At 40.1% G+C, this 16,335-nt stretch overlaps 1 protein-coding gene across 1 annotated transcript in view; it reads right to left on the minus strand.

Annotated features, from left to right (window-relative positions):
* The window catches only part of cdc73 (cell division cycle 73, Paf1/RNA polymerase II complex component, homolog (S. cerevisiae)), a 323,327-nt gene that overhangs the window by 98,855 nt on the left and 208,137 nt on the right, over positions 1-16,335 (minus strand). The window contains exons 12-13 of the mRNA XM_067990642.1: positions 12,690-12,725; positions 12,299-12,386 (exon numbers count right to left, since the gene is read on the minus strand). Of these exons, the coding sequence (XP_067846743.1) occupies positions 12,299-12,386; positions 12,690-12,725 (124 nt within the window). The remainder of the gene's footprint in view (positions 1-12,298; positions 12,387-12,689; positions 12,726-16,335) is intronic.

Here is a 16,335-nt window from a genome sequence, read left to right on the forward strand (position 1 = left end):
GTGATGACATCCAAGTGATTACCATAATATCAAGCAAGTGTTATTTCTCAATTACACAATCAATAAAAAGTTATCATTTTTGAGCCTGCTTATTGGTCAATAGTAAATCACATGACCATTTCAAATGTGGCCATTGTTTTCTACCACTCTCATTAGTCAATAGGAATTGTGATAGTTTGGAGTCGTCACTTTCTGATTGACAGGCCTCTGGACCAATGCTAATAAAGGTAGGCTTTAGTTCATACTGTAATTACAGCTGGTTCCTTTCTAGCATTGGCCACACTCCAGTTCTCTGTGTTACTGGTTGCCCAGTTGCTTCCTCCCATCCCCAGTCTTCATCTTCACAGAAAAGTGAACTTCCCGTGAACACTTGGGCTCTGCATAGGATTATTGCCTAGTCCACAGTGACGTGCTGTGCTATGGTGGCCTCACTTTTTTTCTCTGTTTAACTCTTCTGCTGATATTCCATATGCTAAGATGGTTCTCCCCCAGCGAGCTTCTAACACCTCTGCAGTCAACATCTGCCACACTTTCCCAATGAAACTTCATTTTCTGTGGTGCTGCAGCATTCCATTCCTTCCCACTTCATACCCTAATTGCCAGTTCCTGTCAATCTAAGCTCTGACACCCTAATCTAGTATCAACCCCTATTCGTTTCTAGCCTAAGTCCAGGGTATGCCATCATCAACCAGGAGCAAGTGAAGAATTATCTATTTGCTCTCTCATTTAAGAAATCTGAGCCTATGTGCTACCATTTTGGTCTGATTATCTTCATCCATCTTGTTTCACACAGGACCTCATGTTGGAATACAAGCGTAGTTTCTTGAGCAGAGGAGGCAGCGAAGACCCAGTAACAAACACAACCAATGCAACGCACAAAAGTTACCATAACTCCAAGCAGCAACAGGTCAGCAAGGATGAAGGAGAAAGACCTTTGCAGGTAGAGTTTGTGCTTCTTTTCTTGAATAAGGAATCTATGGTATATCATTTAATTATATTCCTCACAAAATTAGGATTATTCCAAAGCAACAAAGAAATTGGCACGGAGTCTCCAAGGGCCTGAATGTTCAAGCCACCTTGGGGCACTACAGTCCAAACTACCTGTTTCCTTGAGCTGAGAGATCAAGACTACAATGCTTAATAACAACTTGAGTTGTTCCAAGCAGCTGCCTTTAAAGAAACTTTGCCTATCTAGGCCCAAGAAGTTGTGGCGACATGAGTAGAATAAGTACTTACTTTCCCTGCCATAGATTAACCCAAAATTTAGAATTGTATTAACCAATTTTTAAAATCTTTATTTGGTACTACAGGGGGCCAGTCAATGCTGGAATCCCACTGCTCTGCTCTTTCCCCATAGTTCTGTACCTTCCTTTGTTTCAAATGCTGACTGCTCTTCCCTTAAAAGCTGCATTGGTGACTGCTTCAACTACTCCCTGTGGGAAAGCATTTACTGGGAATTTCCTCAGGGTTTCTCCTGCTTGTCACTATAGCATTGGGGGAAATCTTGCTTACGTAAACAGGATTTCCACCAAAGATACGGTGGCAGAACGGGAAGAGATTTGAGGAAATTCCTGGCACTAGTGACTATTTTAAATTGATTTCCCTATTCACCCTAGCAAAACCCTTCATAACCGTAAAAAGTTCCAATAAATCTTTACTCAACCTCCTTTGCTCCAGTAGAAATAATCCAGGTAACCCATGTCTCTTTAATAACCAGTTTCTCATCCCTAGTGTCATCCTGGTGAATTTAAATTCTCTATGGCTTTAATTAACTTTCTATAATGAGGTGTACAAAACTGCATACAATACCCTAACAGTGGCTTCATCATTACCTTGTATAAGTTTATCATTACTTCTTTGCTCTTATACTCCTAAGCCCCTCTGCCCTATATCTCTATTTATAAAATCCAAAATGCTACGACCTTTTTATGGTTTCATCCACATGCAGGAAGATAAAGCCATGGTTTTATTCTCCTAGGAAACAGGCAAATGTGTGGCTTGCCAAAAATTCGACATTCTATGAGAACCTAAGGTTCTGTGCTCAGTGATATTAAATGGAAGATGAGTAACTGATATGGTCTGCCCTATCAACATGCAAAACAAGATATGCTTGGAACACCAAAGCATGTAGATCACTAATTAGTAGCTAACAGGGCAATACCAGCAGCTAGGTCAGGATTGCTGTACCAGGGTAATTACGGCCTTTTCATATTTTGGGCCTTTCCTTCTCAAAAATGTCAGCCTTCGCTCAGTGGTAGCACTCTCGCCTTAGTCAGATGGTTGTAGGTTCAAGCCCCACTCCAGGATTTAAGCACATAATCTAGGCTGATACTTTTGTGCACTACTGAGGGAGTGCGGCACCATTGGAGGTGCTATCTTTCGGAGGAGATGTTAAACTGAGGTCCCATCTGCCCTCTCAGGCGGACATAAGAGATCCCATGGCTCTATTTAAAGAGGAGCAGGGGAGTTCTCCCCGATGTCCTGGCCAATATTTTATCCTCAACCCAAATCACTAAAAACAGATCATCTGGTCTATAACTCGCTTTGTGGGACCTTGCTGTGCATTATAACAGTGACTACACTTCAAAAGTACTCAATTGGCTGTAATGCGCTTTGGGATATCCTGAGGTTGTGAAAGGCGCTATATAACTACAACTTCTTTCTTTGCTGTCAAGAAATGGGCTAAAAGCAGTGCCATTTTCCAATCCAAACTATTTCAAATTAATAAAGCTTATAGATTTGAAAGAAGGTTATATTACTTTACACAGAATGAAGTTTAGATCAAAAACAGATTGTGTGTGTGTGTGTGTGTGTGTGTGTGTGTGTGTGTGTGTGTGCGCGCGCGTTGTAAGAGGCATAGGAACACAAGTTGGCCATTTAGCCCCTCAAGCCTGTTCTGCCATTCAATGAGATCATGGCTGATCTGTGACGTAACTCCATATCCCCACCTTAACCAAAGGTATTAAGGGATATGGGGCTAACAAAAATCTATCAATCTCAGATTTAAAATTAACAATTGAGCAAGCATCAACTGCCATTTGCGGAAGAGAGTTCCAAACTTCTACCACCCTTTGTGTGTAGAAGTCCCGGCTCTAATTTTTAGGCTTTGTCCCCTAGTCCTAGACTCTCCAACCAGTGGAAATAGTTTCTCTCTATCTACCCTATCAGTTCCCCTTAGAGAGAGACATGGGCGAGGGAGGCACATGGGAGAGGGAGAGGGAAAGGGACAGACAGGGAAAGGGAGAGACAGGGTTACTCCTCCTGGACCCTTTTTTCAGTGGTCTCCAGCTATCCCTTTAAGGGCCGCTGGTTAGAATGCTCAACCCTGGTACAAATAGGAGGAGCATCAGTGGTGCATGGTCCACGCATTTTCACTTGAAAATTGTAATCAGGGTCCTACAGGACCAAAATTAGCATATTTAAGCAGCCTTCTCCCCGTTTCAAGTGGATGGGCTGATCACCATTTACAGGCCCATGTGAAAAATTGCATCAGGCGGGCCTTGGGTGTCAATGGGGTAGTCGAAGTGCTTCACTCCCCAATTTTAACTTGCTGGTTGCCCTTTTTTTTTTTAAGGCGAGATATGGGTGGCGGGCAGCTGAAAATCACGCCCAAAGTTCAATTTTCAATATTTCATTTTTTTTCCCCAAGTTCAACAATGGAAATTGACTTATAGGTACTTGAGTTTTCAATCAAAATTTGAGTCCAGGAAATCCAAGAATTGCCACTAGCAAATACTGCACCAGATTCCATACCGCAGAGCTAAAGATAGACCAGCATTACACAGAAGTGTGCATGCCTAGAGCTATTAAACATACAAAATCTCAATTAACCACCAGGAATTGTAAAATAGGTAAGACTTTACTTGCAAGATTGTGAGTGATACCAAAACTACATTCTAAATTGAGGCTCACCATCAAATCAAAAGAGTCGGATGCATCGCCAGCAAGGCAAAACATTCATGAACAGGGCATTCCTAAATGCTGCATACAACATCTTTTTAAACTTAAATCTCCAATCCGTTCCATTTATGAACAGATTCCTCACTTTGAATCCTTGTACTACATGGCATCACATCCATTATCAAAACACTACCCATTTACTACTGTTCAATAAAATCCATAAATAGCCTATCAAAAGATACAACTTCAGAATCTGAATAATATTTAATGCAATGGAAAACTATCTGAATGACTAGCCACACAATAGCACCTCTGATAGCAGCTCAGTATTGTATTCTACCCAAGTTTTCATAAATACTAGTTTTAAAGTTTGGCCTTTCATCTCATCAAAATTAAGAGTAATGTGAAACACTTCCAATCCTGAGTAATTAAAACCTGAACTTCGGGCAGTAATATTGCTTTTAACTGATAAGCAAATACATTGTTATAATGTTTATAGAAGTCAATTTTGGGATTCTATAAAGCTATAATATTCCTATTACCCCCTCAGTGCTCTAGATCATCTTTAATTTTGTACTGATCCTCTTTCATTATATTTAGTACAACCTGACCTACAAGTCAACTGTAAAGACCTGTCTATCGTCTCCAAATTGCTTACATTACACACTACATGTACCATTATTTTCTAATGCTCACTTATAATCTCATTCTCATTCCACTTAAACAATCCTACTTCATGCTTCAATTATAGTCCATACTAGAAATGTAAACAAGCTGCTTTCATTTGATTTGAAATTTGATGAATACTGTACTTAACATTTGAGAACGGCATCTGCTATTTTGTACTCTATTTTTATAGCACTTAGAAATACAAAGAAAAATGTCTCAGGATTTCCCATCTCTACATAATTTCATTTTAAAACATTCAGCATGAATATTTACTGAACACATTTGCATTTACAGGATACGTTCTGCAAAACTGAGTGGATATTGAGCACTTGAAGGGTTGTAGCTATTATACTGCACAGACCTGCTGATACAGAGGGGGTAATTTAACCCCCAAGAATGTATGAGCTGGGGCTGCATCCCAGCTCCAACACGCCCACTTCCGGGTTTAACCAAGGCGCATTAGGATGCAGCACGCACAACAAAAACCTGGAAGTCCCATCCCCATTTAAAGCCAGCGGGCTGATTCTTAAAGGGGCAATGTACCTCATTGCGATAGTTGAGGCACTTAATTTTTGTGTATTAGAAATGTAAAACAAATTAAACCTTACCTGTTCGGGTTTCCCATCACTTCTATTTCACATCAGATGAAAGCAGGCGAGAAGGGCTGGATCCATGAGGTGAGTGCCTTTATTGCACTACTTGTGGGCCAGGAGGAGTAGGAGTGTTCCATCCAGATCCAACAAGCTCACCTGGCGCGACAGGATCCCCGCGATCGGCCGACCCCACTACCCCCAACCCCAAGATCTTTTCCAAGGTCCACCTAATGTCGTCCACATCCCCCCCCCCCCCCACCCAGATTTCTTAATTGGCCCATGATCTCTCTCTCTTTCCGCTCCCCCCCCCCACCCACCTACCTCTCTGATTTGAGGCTCCTTTCCCTCCCGACAGGCAGCCAGTCTGTCAATCTGGCTGCCTGGGAAACCTAGAATACTTACCTCCAATTGAGTTGCGATCACAGAACACGTTCCCGGCTCAGAGCTAAAATCATGCCCAAAGTATTTTAGGAAATTAACAAATGATTTTTTGTAGTTGAAATTTTTCCTCTATTTCTAGCTTCTCTCCTCCTCACCTGAAGACATCAATTCTTGATGGAAGCATAGTCATCAGCAGCCTTCTGGCACCTTGGCCAAGTGGCCATCCTTCATACAGGAATCCAAGCAGGCTATCTGACTGAAAGACATTACAATTGAACCTGGTCCTGCACTCACCCGATGCGCACAGGACTCAATGAATAGCAATTAGGGTCAAGAACACTGATTGTATTCTCCTTAGCCCAGGTGTGCTAGGGTCAATTATCACCTCAGTTGAAATTATCGTAGCACATGAATTACAAACAAATCTGGGACATTCTGTTCATTATGGAACTGCTCTAATCGACTAGGCTATAGAGGGAGATGTATTTTGAAGTATTTACGTATCCATGTTGGATAAATTTAGAAAGCCTTTGGTAAACACAAAAAATAACCCACTATTTTAGGAACATTCTGCATGACAGAGGTAACTCTAGGACCCATTTCTCTCGTATCAACCACCTCCTGAAATCCCTTTTCCATGCTCCTCCCCCTCACCTCTGACAATGTGTGAGGAGCTCATACATTTCTTCTTCACCAAGAAGTTCACCACATTTTATTGCAACATTTAAACTAGATTCACCAATTCTCTATCTTCACCAAGATAGAGTGCATCTGTTCAGCTGCTTCTCCCTCCTGCCCCACTAAGCCAAACCTTCCTTTGTCCCTCTCCTACTCTCACCTTGAAGCCCCATTTCTCTACCCACCATCTGTTCTCTCAACTCCATGTCCACTCCCAACTACCGAACTTCCCTTCTTGACCCATGCCAGCTGATATTGCAACTGATTCCCTCCAGTCATGACCTCCTCTCCTCTCACCCTCCTTTCCCTCCATTTCAAAGCCGTTGTCATCAACCCCCACTTCATAAAACCCACCCTCAACCCCTCTGTCCTCACTAATTGCTGCCCCATCTCCAACTTCCCTTTCCTCTCAAAGGTCCTTGAATGTGTTATTGCCTCTCAAATCCATGCCCATTTCTCCTGCAACTCCCTGTTTGAATTTCTCCAATCAGGCTCGTGCCCCTCCAACAGTACTAACCAATATCACAAATGACATTCTGTGTAATTGTGACCATGATGCATTATCCCTCCTTGGCCTCTGCAACGTTCGACATGGTTGACTAAACCATCCTCCTTCAATGCCTCTCCTCCGTTGTCCAGCTCTATTGGATTGATCTTGCAAGGCTCCACTCTTACCTATCGGACTATTGCCAGACTACCTCGAACAATAGCTTCTCTTCCCACCCCTGCAGTCCCCAATGATCCATCCTTGGCCCCCTCATCTACATGCTGCCTCCTAGTACAATCATCCACAGATATTGGCTCAGTTACCACATGTATGTTAATGAAACCTAACTCTCTACCTCTCCACCATCTCTCTTGACTCTTCACTGCTTCTATGCTGTCAGAATGCTTGCCCGACATCCAGTGTTGGGTAAGTCTCAACTTCCTCCATTGAAATAGTCGAGTGACTGAAGCAATCATCTTTGGTCTCTGTTACAAACTCTATACCCTTGCCACCGACTCCATCCCCTTCTCTGTCAACTATCCCAGATTAAACCAGACTGCAAACTTGGCATCCTGTTCAACCCCAAGCTCAGCTACTGACCCTACATTCTCTCCATTACAAATACAGTCTTCTTCCACCTCCGTATCATTGCCTGCCTCCACCTCTACTTCAGCTCATCTGCCAATTAAACCCTCATCCATGTCTTTTTCACTTCCAGATCTAATTATTCCAATACATTCTTGGCCAGCCTCTCATCTTGCATCCTCCATAAACTTCAACTTGTCTAAAACTCTGCTGCTCATATCCTATCATGTGCCACCACACAGTGACTTACATTCGCTCCCAGTCCCCCAATGCTTCAAATTTAAATTCTTATCCTTGCCATTAAATCCCTTCACAGCCTCACCATCAACCCCTCCAATCTCTAAGTTCTTTTAGCCCTTTAATTCCATCCCCTCAGTGGAATTTTCTGTTCTACTGGCCTGTTGTGCATCCTCCTCTCCTTTGCCCCATTATTGGCAACCATGCCTTCAGACATCTAGGTCTTACTTTCTGGAATTCCCTCTCTAAATCCAACCACCTCTTCACGCCCCTCTCCTCCTTTTAGACCCTACTTAAAATCAATCACTTCAACGAAGCTTTCGATCAACCTCCTAATTTTTCCTTCTTTGGTTCAGTGCCTGTTTTTCCTCAGGATGTTTTTTCACATCAAAGGCACTATATAAATGCAAGATTTTAAAAATACATTAATGGCAGCTTATGTTAAGCTCAATGTAAGTCGTTGTTAATGATGTATTTACAGCAACTTGCATTTATGTGGTGCCTTTAAAAAAACCCTAAAAAGATCCAGTTCCCATGTCAGACCAGTTTGAGGCAGCCATTTTGGAATTTGTTGCCATGTCTTTATTGAATACAGAAGTTTCATTAAATACATCAGAAAATCCAACCTGCAATGTTATGCCAATATATCAAAATGTGATAATAGATATAATATTTGTTCTTTGCAAATTTTAATTTCACCCAAAAATCAAAATAATCAAGGATTGAAATGTTAAATATAATTAGATGAAGAGCTATTGTGATTTCAAAATTATTCTAATTATGATGATCTAATGAATAGTAGTGAGTAATACTGCTATTCATTAGCTGGTAATGATTGCCCACTAATGTGGTCTCTATTATGTGCGACAATATATATTTTTTTTGAATTTTACACACAACTCCAACAAAACAAATATTAGCTTCGGTTTTCTGGCAAGATTTAGTCAACTGGTTTATACATGAGCAACTAAGCAATGCCTAAAGCTGAAAAACACTCATTTCAAGTACTTGTCTCAGCACTAGTCAACAATTAAGTTCAATGTTTAAAATATAAGGTGTCACAACTTTAAGAACCGTTTTAAAACGAACATTTCTACTGAAATGAAAAAGCTCCAGCAGTCCGGATTGTTCGATCATTGTATTTTGGTTGTAGCTAGGTACTCTTTTTCGTTTGGTCTTTAGTCTTTTTCTGAAATGTCTTCTAATCAGAAGTTTAGGGGAAAAAAACTTCCAAGGTTGAAAATACACAATCACTGGTCTTATTTCAAGAAAGAAACAATCCATTAAAGTAAGTGATGTTATTTGATTACAGAATTCTGATAAAGATCAATTTTCCTCATGACGGTTTTGGTTTTTCAAGTGTTCCTGTTTTCCTTCTTTTTCCAGCTTAGTCTTTGTTTTCATCCTTCAACTATATGCTCAAAGTGGCTGAAAAACTTAACTGCAATATGCTGTCATTGTACAATATGCAAGGACACCAAGTTTTTCTGCTGTTCAGAGATTATTTTAAGGAAGATAAACTTCAAAATGCTACTTTAGTTCTAGACTGTAACTGAAAATTGCAAATGGCCCCTTCCCTGATATAAAGATGTTCCTAAATAATTCTATACAATTATTAGATTTGTTTTAAATGCCAATTTATAATCATCTCAGAAAACTTTAGCAAAGAATCCAAAGTGCTTCTACAAATACATAAAGGGCAAAAGAGTAACTAGGGAGAGAGTAGGGCCACTTAAGGATCAACAAGGTCATCTATGTGCGGAACCACTAGAGATGGGTGAGATCCTAAATGACTATTTCGCATCGGTATTTACGGTTGAGAAAGGCATGGATGTTAGGGAACTTGGGGAAATAAATAGTGATGTCTTGAGGAGTGTACATATTATAGAGAGGGAGGTGCTGGAAGTCTTAACGCGCATCAAGGTAGATAAATCTCCGGGACCTGATGAAATGTATCCCAGGACGTTATGGGAGGTTAGGGAGGAAATTGCGGGCCCCCTAGCAGAGATATTTGAATCATCAACAGCTACAGGTGATGTGCCTGAAGATTGGAGGGTAGCAAATGTTGTGCCTTTGTTTAAGGGCGGCAGGGAAAAGCCTGGGAACTACAGACCGGTGAGCCTGACATCTGTAGTGGGTAAGTTGTTAGAAGGTATTCTGAGAGACAGGATCTACGGGCATTTGGAGAGGCAGGGACTGATTAGGAACAGTCAGCATGGTTTAGTGAGAGGAAAATCATGTCTCACAAATTTGATTGAGTTTTTTGAAGGGGTAACCAAGAAGATAGATGAGGGCTGTGCAGTAGACGTGGTCTACATGGACTTTAACAAAGCCTTTGACAAAGTACCGCATGGTAGGTTGTTACATAAGGTTAGATCTCACGGGATCCAAGGTGAGGTAGCCAATTGGATACAAAATTGGATTGACGGCAGAAGACAGAGGGTGGTTGTAGAGGGTCGTTTTTCAAACTGGAGGCCTGTGACCAGCGGTGTGCCTCAGGGATCAGTGCTGTGTCCGCTGTTATTTGTTATTTATATTAATGATTTGGATGAGAATTTAGGAGGCATGGTTAGTAAGTTTGCAGATGACACCAAGATTGGTGGCGTTGTGGGCAGTGAAGAAGGTTATCTAGGATTGCAACGGGATCTTGATAAATTGGGCCAGTGGGCCGATGAATGGCAGATGGAGTTTAATTTAGATAAATGTGAGGTGATGCATTTTGGTAGATCAAATCGGGCCAGGACCTACTCCGTTAATGGTAGGGCGTTGGGGAGAGTTATAGAACAAAGAGATCTGGGAGTACAGGTTCATAGCTCCTTGAAAGTGGAGTCACAGGTGGATAGGGTAGTGAAGAAGGCATTCAGTATGCTTGGTTTCATTGGTCAGAACACTGAATACAGGAGTTGGGATGTCTTGTTGAAGTTGTACAAGACATTAGTTAGGCCACACTTGGAATACTGTGTACAGTTCTGGTCACCCTATTATCGAAAGGATATTATTAAACTAGAAAGAGTGCAGAAAAGATTTACTAGGATGCTACCGAGACTTGATGGTTTGACTTATAGGGAGAGGTTGGATAGGCTGAGACTTTTTTCCCTGGAGAGTAGGAGGTTTCGGGGGATCTTATAGAAGTCTATAAAATAATGAGGGGCATAGATAAGGTAGATAGTCAAAATCTTTTCCCAAAGGTAGGGGAGTCTGTAACGAGGGGGCACAGATTTAAGGTGAGAGGGGAGAGATACAAGAGGGTCCAGAGGGGCAATTTTTTCACTCAGAAGGGTGGTGAGTGCCTGGAACGAGCTGCCAGAGGCAGTAGTAGAGGCGGGTACAATTTTGTCTTTTAAAAAGCATTTGGACAGTTACATGGGTAAGAAGGGTATAGAGGGATATGGGCCAAGTGCAGGCAATTGGGACTAGCTTAGTGGTATAAACTGGGCGACATGGACATGTTGGGCTGAAGGGCCTGTTTCCATGTTGTAAACTTCTATGATTCTATGACTAGGATACTACATAATTGTATGTTAATATAAACTTGCACGATAAAATATTTTTAAAATGATTTATCATATCAATTTGTGGCTTATTTCAAAAAATGACTGATGGTATATACAAGTATGCGAACTATCTATATCTTTCAGCAGAGAACAATGCTTAATGTGAATTCTGTAAATGTGTCCGCAAGTCAGTGACAAGCAGGTCTTTTACTTGACCCACATTTTTCACACCAGATGTACTCCCATAAGGTAAGGTAACCTCCACTCATAATAATCAGTTACCATATGTCATGCTGTTTCTCTTCAAGCACATGACCACACTTTCTCCGTAGAAAGCCTACTGCAATACGTGCGGAGATACAGCCACATCATATTTTTTAACATTTGCATAACTAAACTTTTTTTTAAAAATGAAAAGGAATAATCTCACAAATGGACTCAACAGATTTGAATGAATGCTAATACTGACACCAAAAAAGTGATGAACATTGGGTGGGTAGCCACAAGAGTAAGTTATTAAATATCAGAAAGCAGGTTTATGATGTTTGGCACATTTATTGAATTATGTTAAGGGAGCAGTGCACCATACATTGTCGAATCCATAAGCACCGGGTTTAACTTCTTTCTCCATTTAATTCCATTCCTTCATCGGAATGGTGTCTAGTTATCTCCAGTGTGAAATTCTACACAGTCGATGCAAGTGTCCCATATTATACAATCTCCAGCAACACAGGCAACAGTGTGCCTACTTCACAACCAGAGTTTGGAGTTCCAGGGCTCCAAATACAGGTGCCTCAGTTCCCAGAGGAAGAGCTAATGTAGCTGGTCGCACCTCACTTCAACTCTACCTCTTATTTTCTAATCATAAAATGACACTACCAATGGCCAGGAAGCCTGCAATCCAAAATTCTTATCTTAATGCCTGAGAGAAAATCCTCTTATTCATTTTGGCATAGAGAGAGAAAAAAACAGTATAAATATATAGAAAATGCTTTTGCTGTTTACAAAGTTAAACCAGAAAAAGACATGCAAATTAGTTTGGAAGTTACAGTTTCCAGAAATCAATGGATCTTTCGGTTTTTACAAGTTAGAGTTTACAGGACTTATGAATATTTTTTGTGGCTTACCAATTTTAGTGTAGTACAGCGGTAGTGGAAGATGTTTGCTTTTTATGCTCTGAAAGCAATCCATTCCTCACAACTTCCACTCCTATCAGGATTTATTTCAAACCAGCATGAAGTACTCTAAGAAATACAATTTATTCTACTACTTACTTTAAGTCCTGCAAGAGATCTTTTGCATTCAGCATGGTAATTAAAGAAGTGGTAGCTGCTGGAATAATAATGATAGGAGTTCGAGAGCCTGGAAGGAAGAGAGAGTCCTTTGAAGTTTTATATTACCCAAAAAAGTCTGGAGCTAAAAATAATAGTTCCTTCTTTGGATCACAATAAATGCAATCATTAACTCAGTCCTGAATCATGCAGTTTACAAATGCAAACATCTCTGTCAATAATTTATAATATTTTAATGCCAGAGTACTAAGATTCTTTTGGTAACAATATTGTTTAGTGCAACCTTGCTATTCTATTTCTTGGCTGCAGAGGTTTTTATTTGCCCTGAATGTAAATTTTGAAGAAAATGTAAGTGCTGAATCATTGTTCTTACCCTTCTTTTGATTTGGTGGTGGTCTTGCCTGCGAAACTGTTGGTGGAGAAAGAAATATGCATTAGAAATTGGACATCCTGTTACAATATGTGGATAATTGCAGTAATACAGAAAACACTGATCCAATCATGGTTTCACCTACAGCATATTTTGTATCCCTGTTTCTTCTCTTCACCAGTCCCCTCCCGCAAAAGAATCCATCCAAAATTTTTGATAGCACCATTTATTTTATGTGAGTTCTAGCCTTTGGCTCCTTTGGTCCTTGATCTCAAATTATCAGAGAGATCTCACTGGAAAAATACTCTACTTAATTCAATGTTTTTTATCACTACAAGCAGAGTAACAGGAACTGCTAGTAGGAATGCTTCGTTTATCACACATTTTTCACAATTATACCAATGTTTTAAATAATTCTTCTTAAAGAATGTTCTTACTTTGATCAAAATACATCAACTAAAAAACTTTTAACAAGTGTCATGTTGAAAGTAAACGTTAAAAAAAGGTACAAGTGAAACACTGTTACTGTATTTTTGCTACTCACTATTTAAGTTATGCAAAGATATTCACCAAATCCATATCAATAGATTCTACTGATAACTTCAATAAGTCAAAACATTAAAAATTGCACTACTGTATAATAATTGATGGATTGTCTTTTGAATCCCACTTAATATTGATTATAAGAATATAAGATTACATCATGTTATATGCAGGAGTTTATTGGTTGTACAGATGTCGTGTGATTATGCAGGCTAGATAATTAGGACCGTAAACATTTAGAAAAAAGATTCATGCAATTGATTCTTTACAGTAAATGGAACAACCTTTCATAGGTCTGACGTGTGGAAATTCATCCCATGTTTGAGAGACCTTGAACAAAGATGCTACGATACAACTATTTTCTATGCAGCACAACTGGAGATACATTAAACTCTAATATATAGTACATTCTCCTACCTCTGCCCTATTAGCTTATTAACTAATTATTGGAATAAACCTTACTTTGTGTACCCAGACTGTACTCTAGAACATCATCAGCCACAGCTGAACCAAGGCCCATTAGTGCTCAACCACAGTGCTAGAATTTTGTTATTCTCATCTTAGATGGCAATACAAAGAGATTAGTAAAGTATTCCTTTTGGTTAATAACCTTCAGTTGAAGGGATGGGTGTCAAAATAAGGGCTTACGCTGCAAATGGATAGAAGAGGTGGGCATTCTAGTCATGTGTTTTGGGGCACTGAGGAAATTCTGGAGAAAGTTTTTTCCTTCTTTCTACCTTACTTGGGCAACTGTCAGTAATTTAAACTGGATTCCAGAGCTATAGTCAGGATATTGATGTATGGGCTTATAATTGCCAAAAGGAACATTTTTAAAACTGGAAGACCCCAATAGTGTGGATACATGGTTGGCGAGTTATGAAACATTGCTGCTTTTAATTGGTCAAAGAAAAATGTCTGAAATATCAGACAATCTGGTTCCCTCTGCTAGTAGAGGCTGGTTCACTAAAATAGCTCAAGGCAGTGACATCGCTTGATCCTTGTTTGATTCTTTTCCTCCTTCCCAAGCTCTGTCTTCGATAGCTGAGCCCTTGCCAACTCCCCACCTCCCACATTTTATTTATTAACAAACAATACTATTAAAACGCTATGTTTTCTAGTTTGTATATAGGTCATAGTGATCTTCAGTTGTTGGATTCCACCGTTAATAACTGTGCCTTTTTCTGTTTGATGAAATTGTTTACTGCTTCGCTTGCTGAAAGCACTGTATTACAAGTGCCAAGTTGTTCAATGACATTTTTCTGAAAACAAGACTCAAATCTAATGTATAAACAGAACAAATTAAAATGAGTGACCCTGAAGCCTGTAAATCTTTTCCACTCAGTTATTTTATACAATGGTTGTGTCCCTCTGACGCATCCTACAGAGTCACTGGAGACATATCATCATCACTGAACTGTGTGGGTACATCTTTGCCTCTACAGAAATACCAACATTAAAACTGAGCTTTCAAAATTCACAGTAAAAGTCTTGTTAAATACAGCACAAGTGCTAGCATTGCTAAGCATTCAGTGGATAGATGTTAGTCAATTGGCACAATATCTTCTGCAACCACTGACCCCCAAGAATAGATACACTGACATCAAGTCAATTTGTGCAAGGCGTGTGCAAAATTGAGGTGAGGTGGGGGAAAAAAAAAGAGGTATAGAGTCTTTACTAGAGTATATTTATCAGGTAATTAGATTGAAATCAAGAGACAGTTTCGTTTGTTCATGATATTCATGAAGTAAGACACGTGCTAAATCAGGGGCAAACTAATATTGTAACTCAAAAGTTTTTGGATTATTAAGCACTTAAAGTGAACCCTTCCTTTGAAAAGATGCTTAGCTTCACCTGGAAGTTAGGCTACACAATCACAGTCAATGGTATAGGTGATTCTAAAGACAAACTTACTCGTGCCCGAGCCTAAATCAGTGCTGGTGTTGCGATCTGTCAAATGACATATCAGGAGACAACTTAGGGCACACTCTGGTGCAACTTAACAAAGACAGTTATATGTTGAGAAAAGTTCTAAATAACTGAACTCATAACACAAAGAATCTTTGGGAAAGTCCCAGTGGCGAGATTCCTCTTTCAACACCTACTCTTACTTTTCTTCCCAGTATAGAATCTATCAGGATTTAGCACTTGGTACTGCTTCCTCCTGTTCAATGTTGGTGCTAGTTATTGACTTGAATTTGCACTGTACTGAGATCTTAATAAATACCTTAGATGGCGCTGAAGGCTGCACCAATTAGAATGATAAACTAACTTGGTTGTAGACTTGGATGCTCTGGTCATTCAACCAGGGCCAGCAGTAGGCAACTCTAGACTAGTTGCTGAACCCTAAAGCTGGGAGCAGTTATGTGAACTTCAGACAACAGGCACCTTCAACTGAGTTATGTAAACCAGCTCAGAATGCTGCCTATCCAGTGCCTCAATTGAAGAACATTAAAGCGCTCGCAAGTTTACTGATCTGCTCTACAAAGTGCGTTTCAGTGCAGAACTTGAACATTAAATTGTCTCGGAACATACAGGACCCACTGGTCCATCCAACTTGTTCCACACAATTGTAATGCCTTATGCATGAAAATGCATACACTCCCCGGGAGCCATGTAATCGCCTGGGAAAGGCAAAAGTAACAGGTAAAACCCAGGTCAATTAGGGGGGAAAAATGTAAAATTGCAAAACTGAAACTTAACCAAGAACAAAATGGTTTTATAGTGAATTGTTCTGTGAATACACCCTAGAAGCATCTTCACGGCATTGGTCATGGACCTTTAGAGATTAATGCACTAAAACACTCAGATCTCTCTTTCACCACTGGTTTTAATTCTGATCCTTGCATGGTGTATGTATGTTTAGCATTTGATCAGGTAGACGGTATCTACCGGGTTATCCTCATCCACTAACCTGGTGAATTCTTCAAAAAATCCAATCAACTTGGTAAGACACACCTTTCCTTTCCAGAAGCCGTGTTAGGTGGCCTTGATATGGCCTTCTCTATCCAAGTGTTCATATCGTGATTCCCTCGAGAATCCTTGCTCTTGAGGGTAAACACCAACACGGGCTGATTAGGCCGAATGGCTCGTTACAGTGTTTTAACTT

This window comes from Heptranchias perlo, chromosome 9 (genome assembly GCF_035084215.1).
Source record: "Heptranchias perlo isolate sHepPer1 chromosome 9, sHepPer1.hap1, whole genome shotgun sequence".
Classification (NCBI taxonomy): domain Eukaryota; kingdom Metazoa; phylum Chordata; class Chondrichthyes; order Hexanchiformes; family Hexanchidae; genus Heptranchias; species Heptranchias perlo.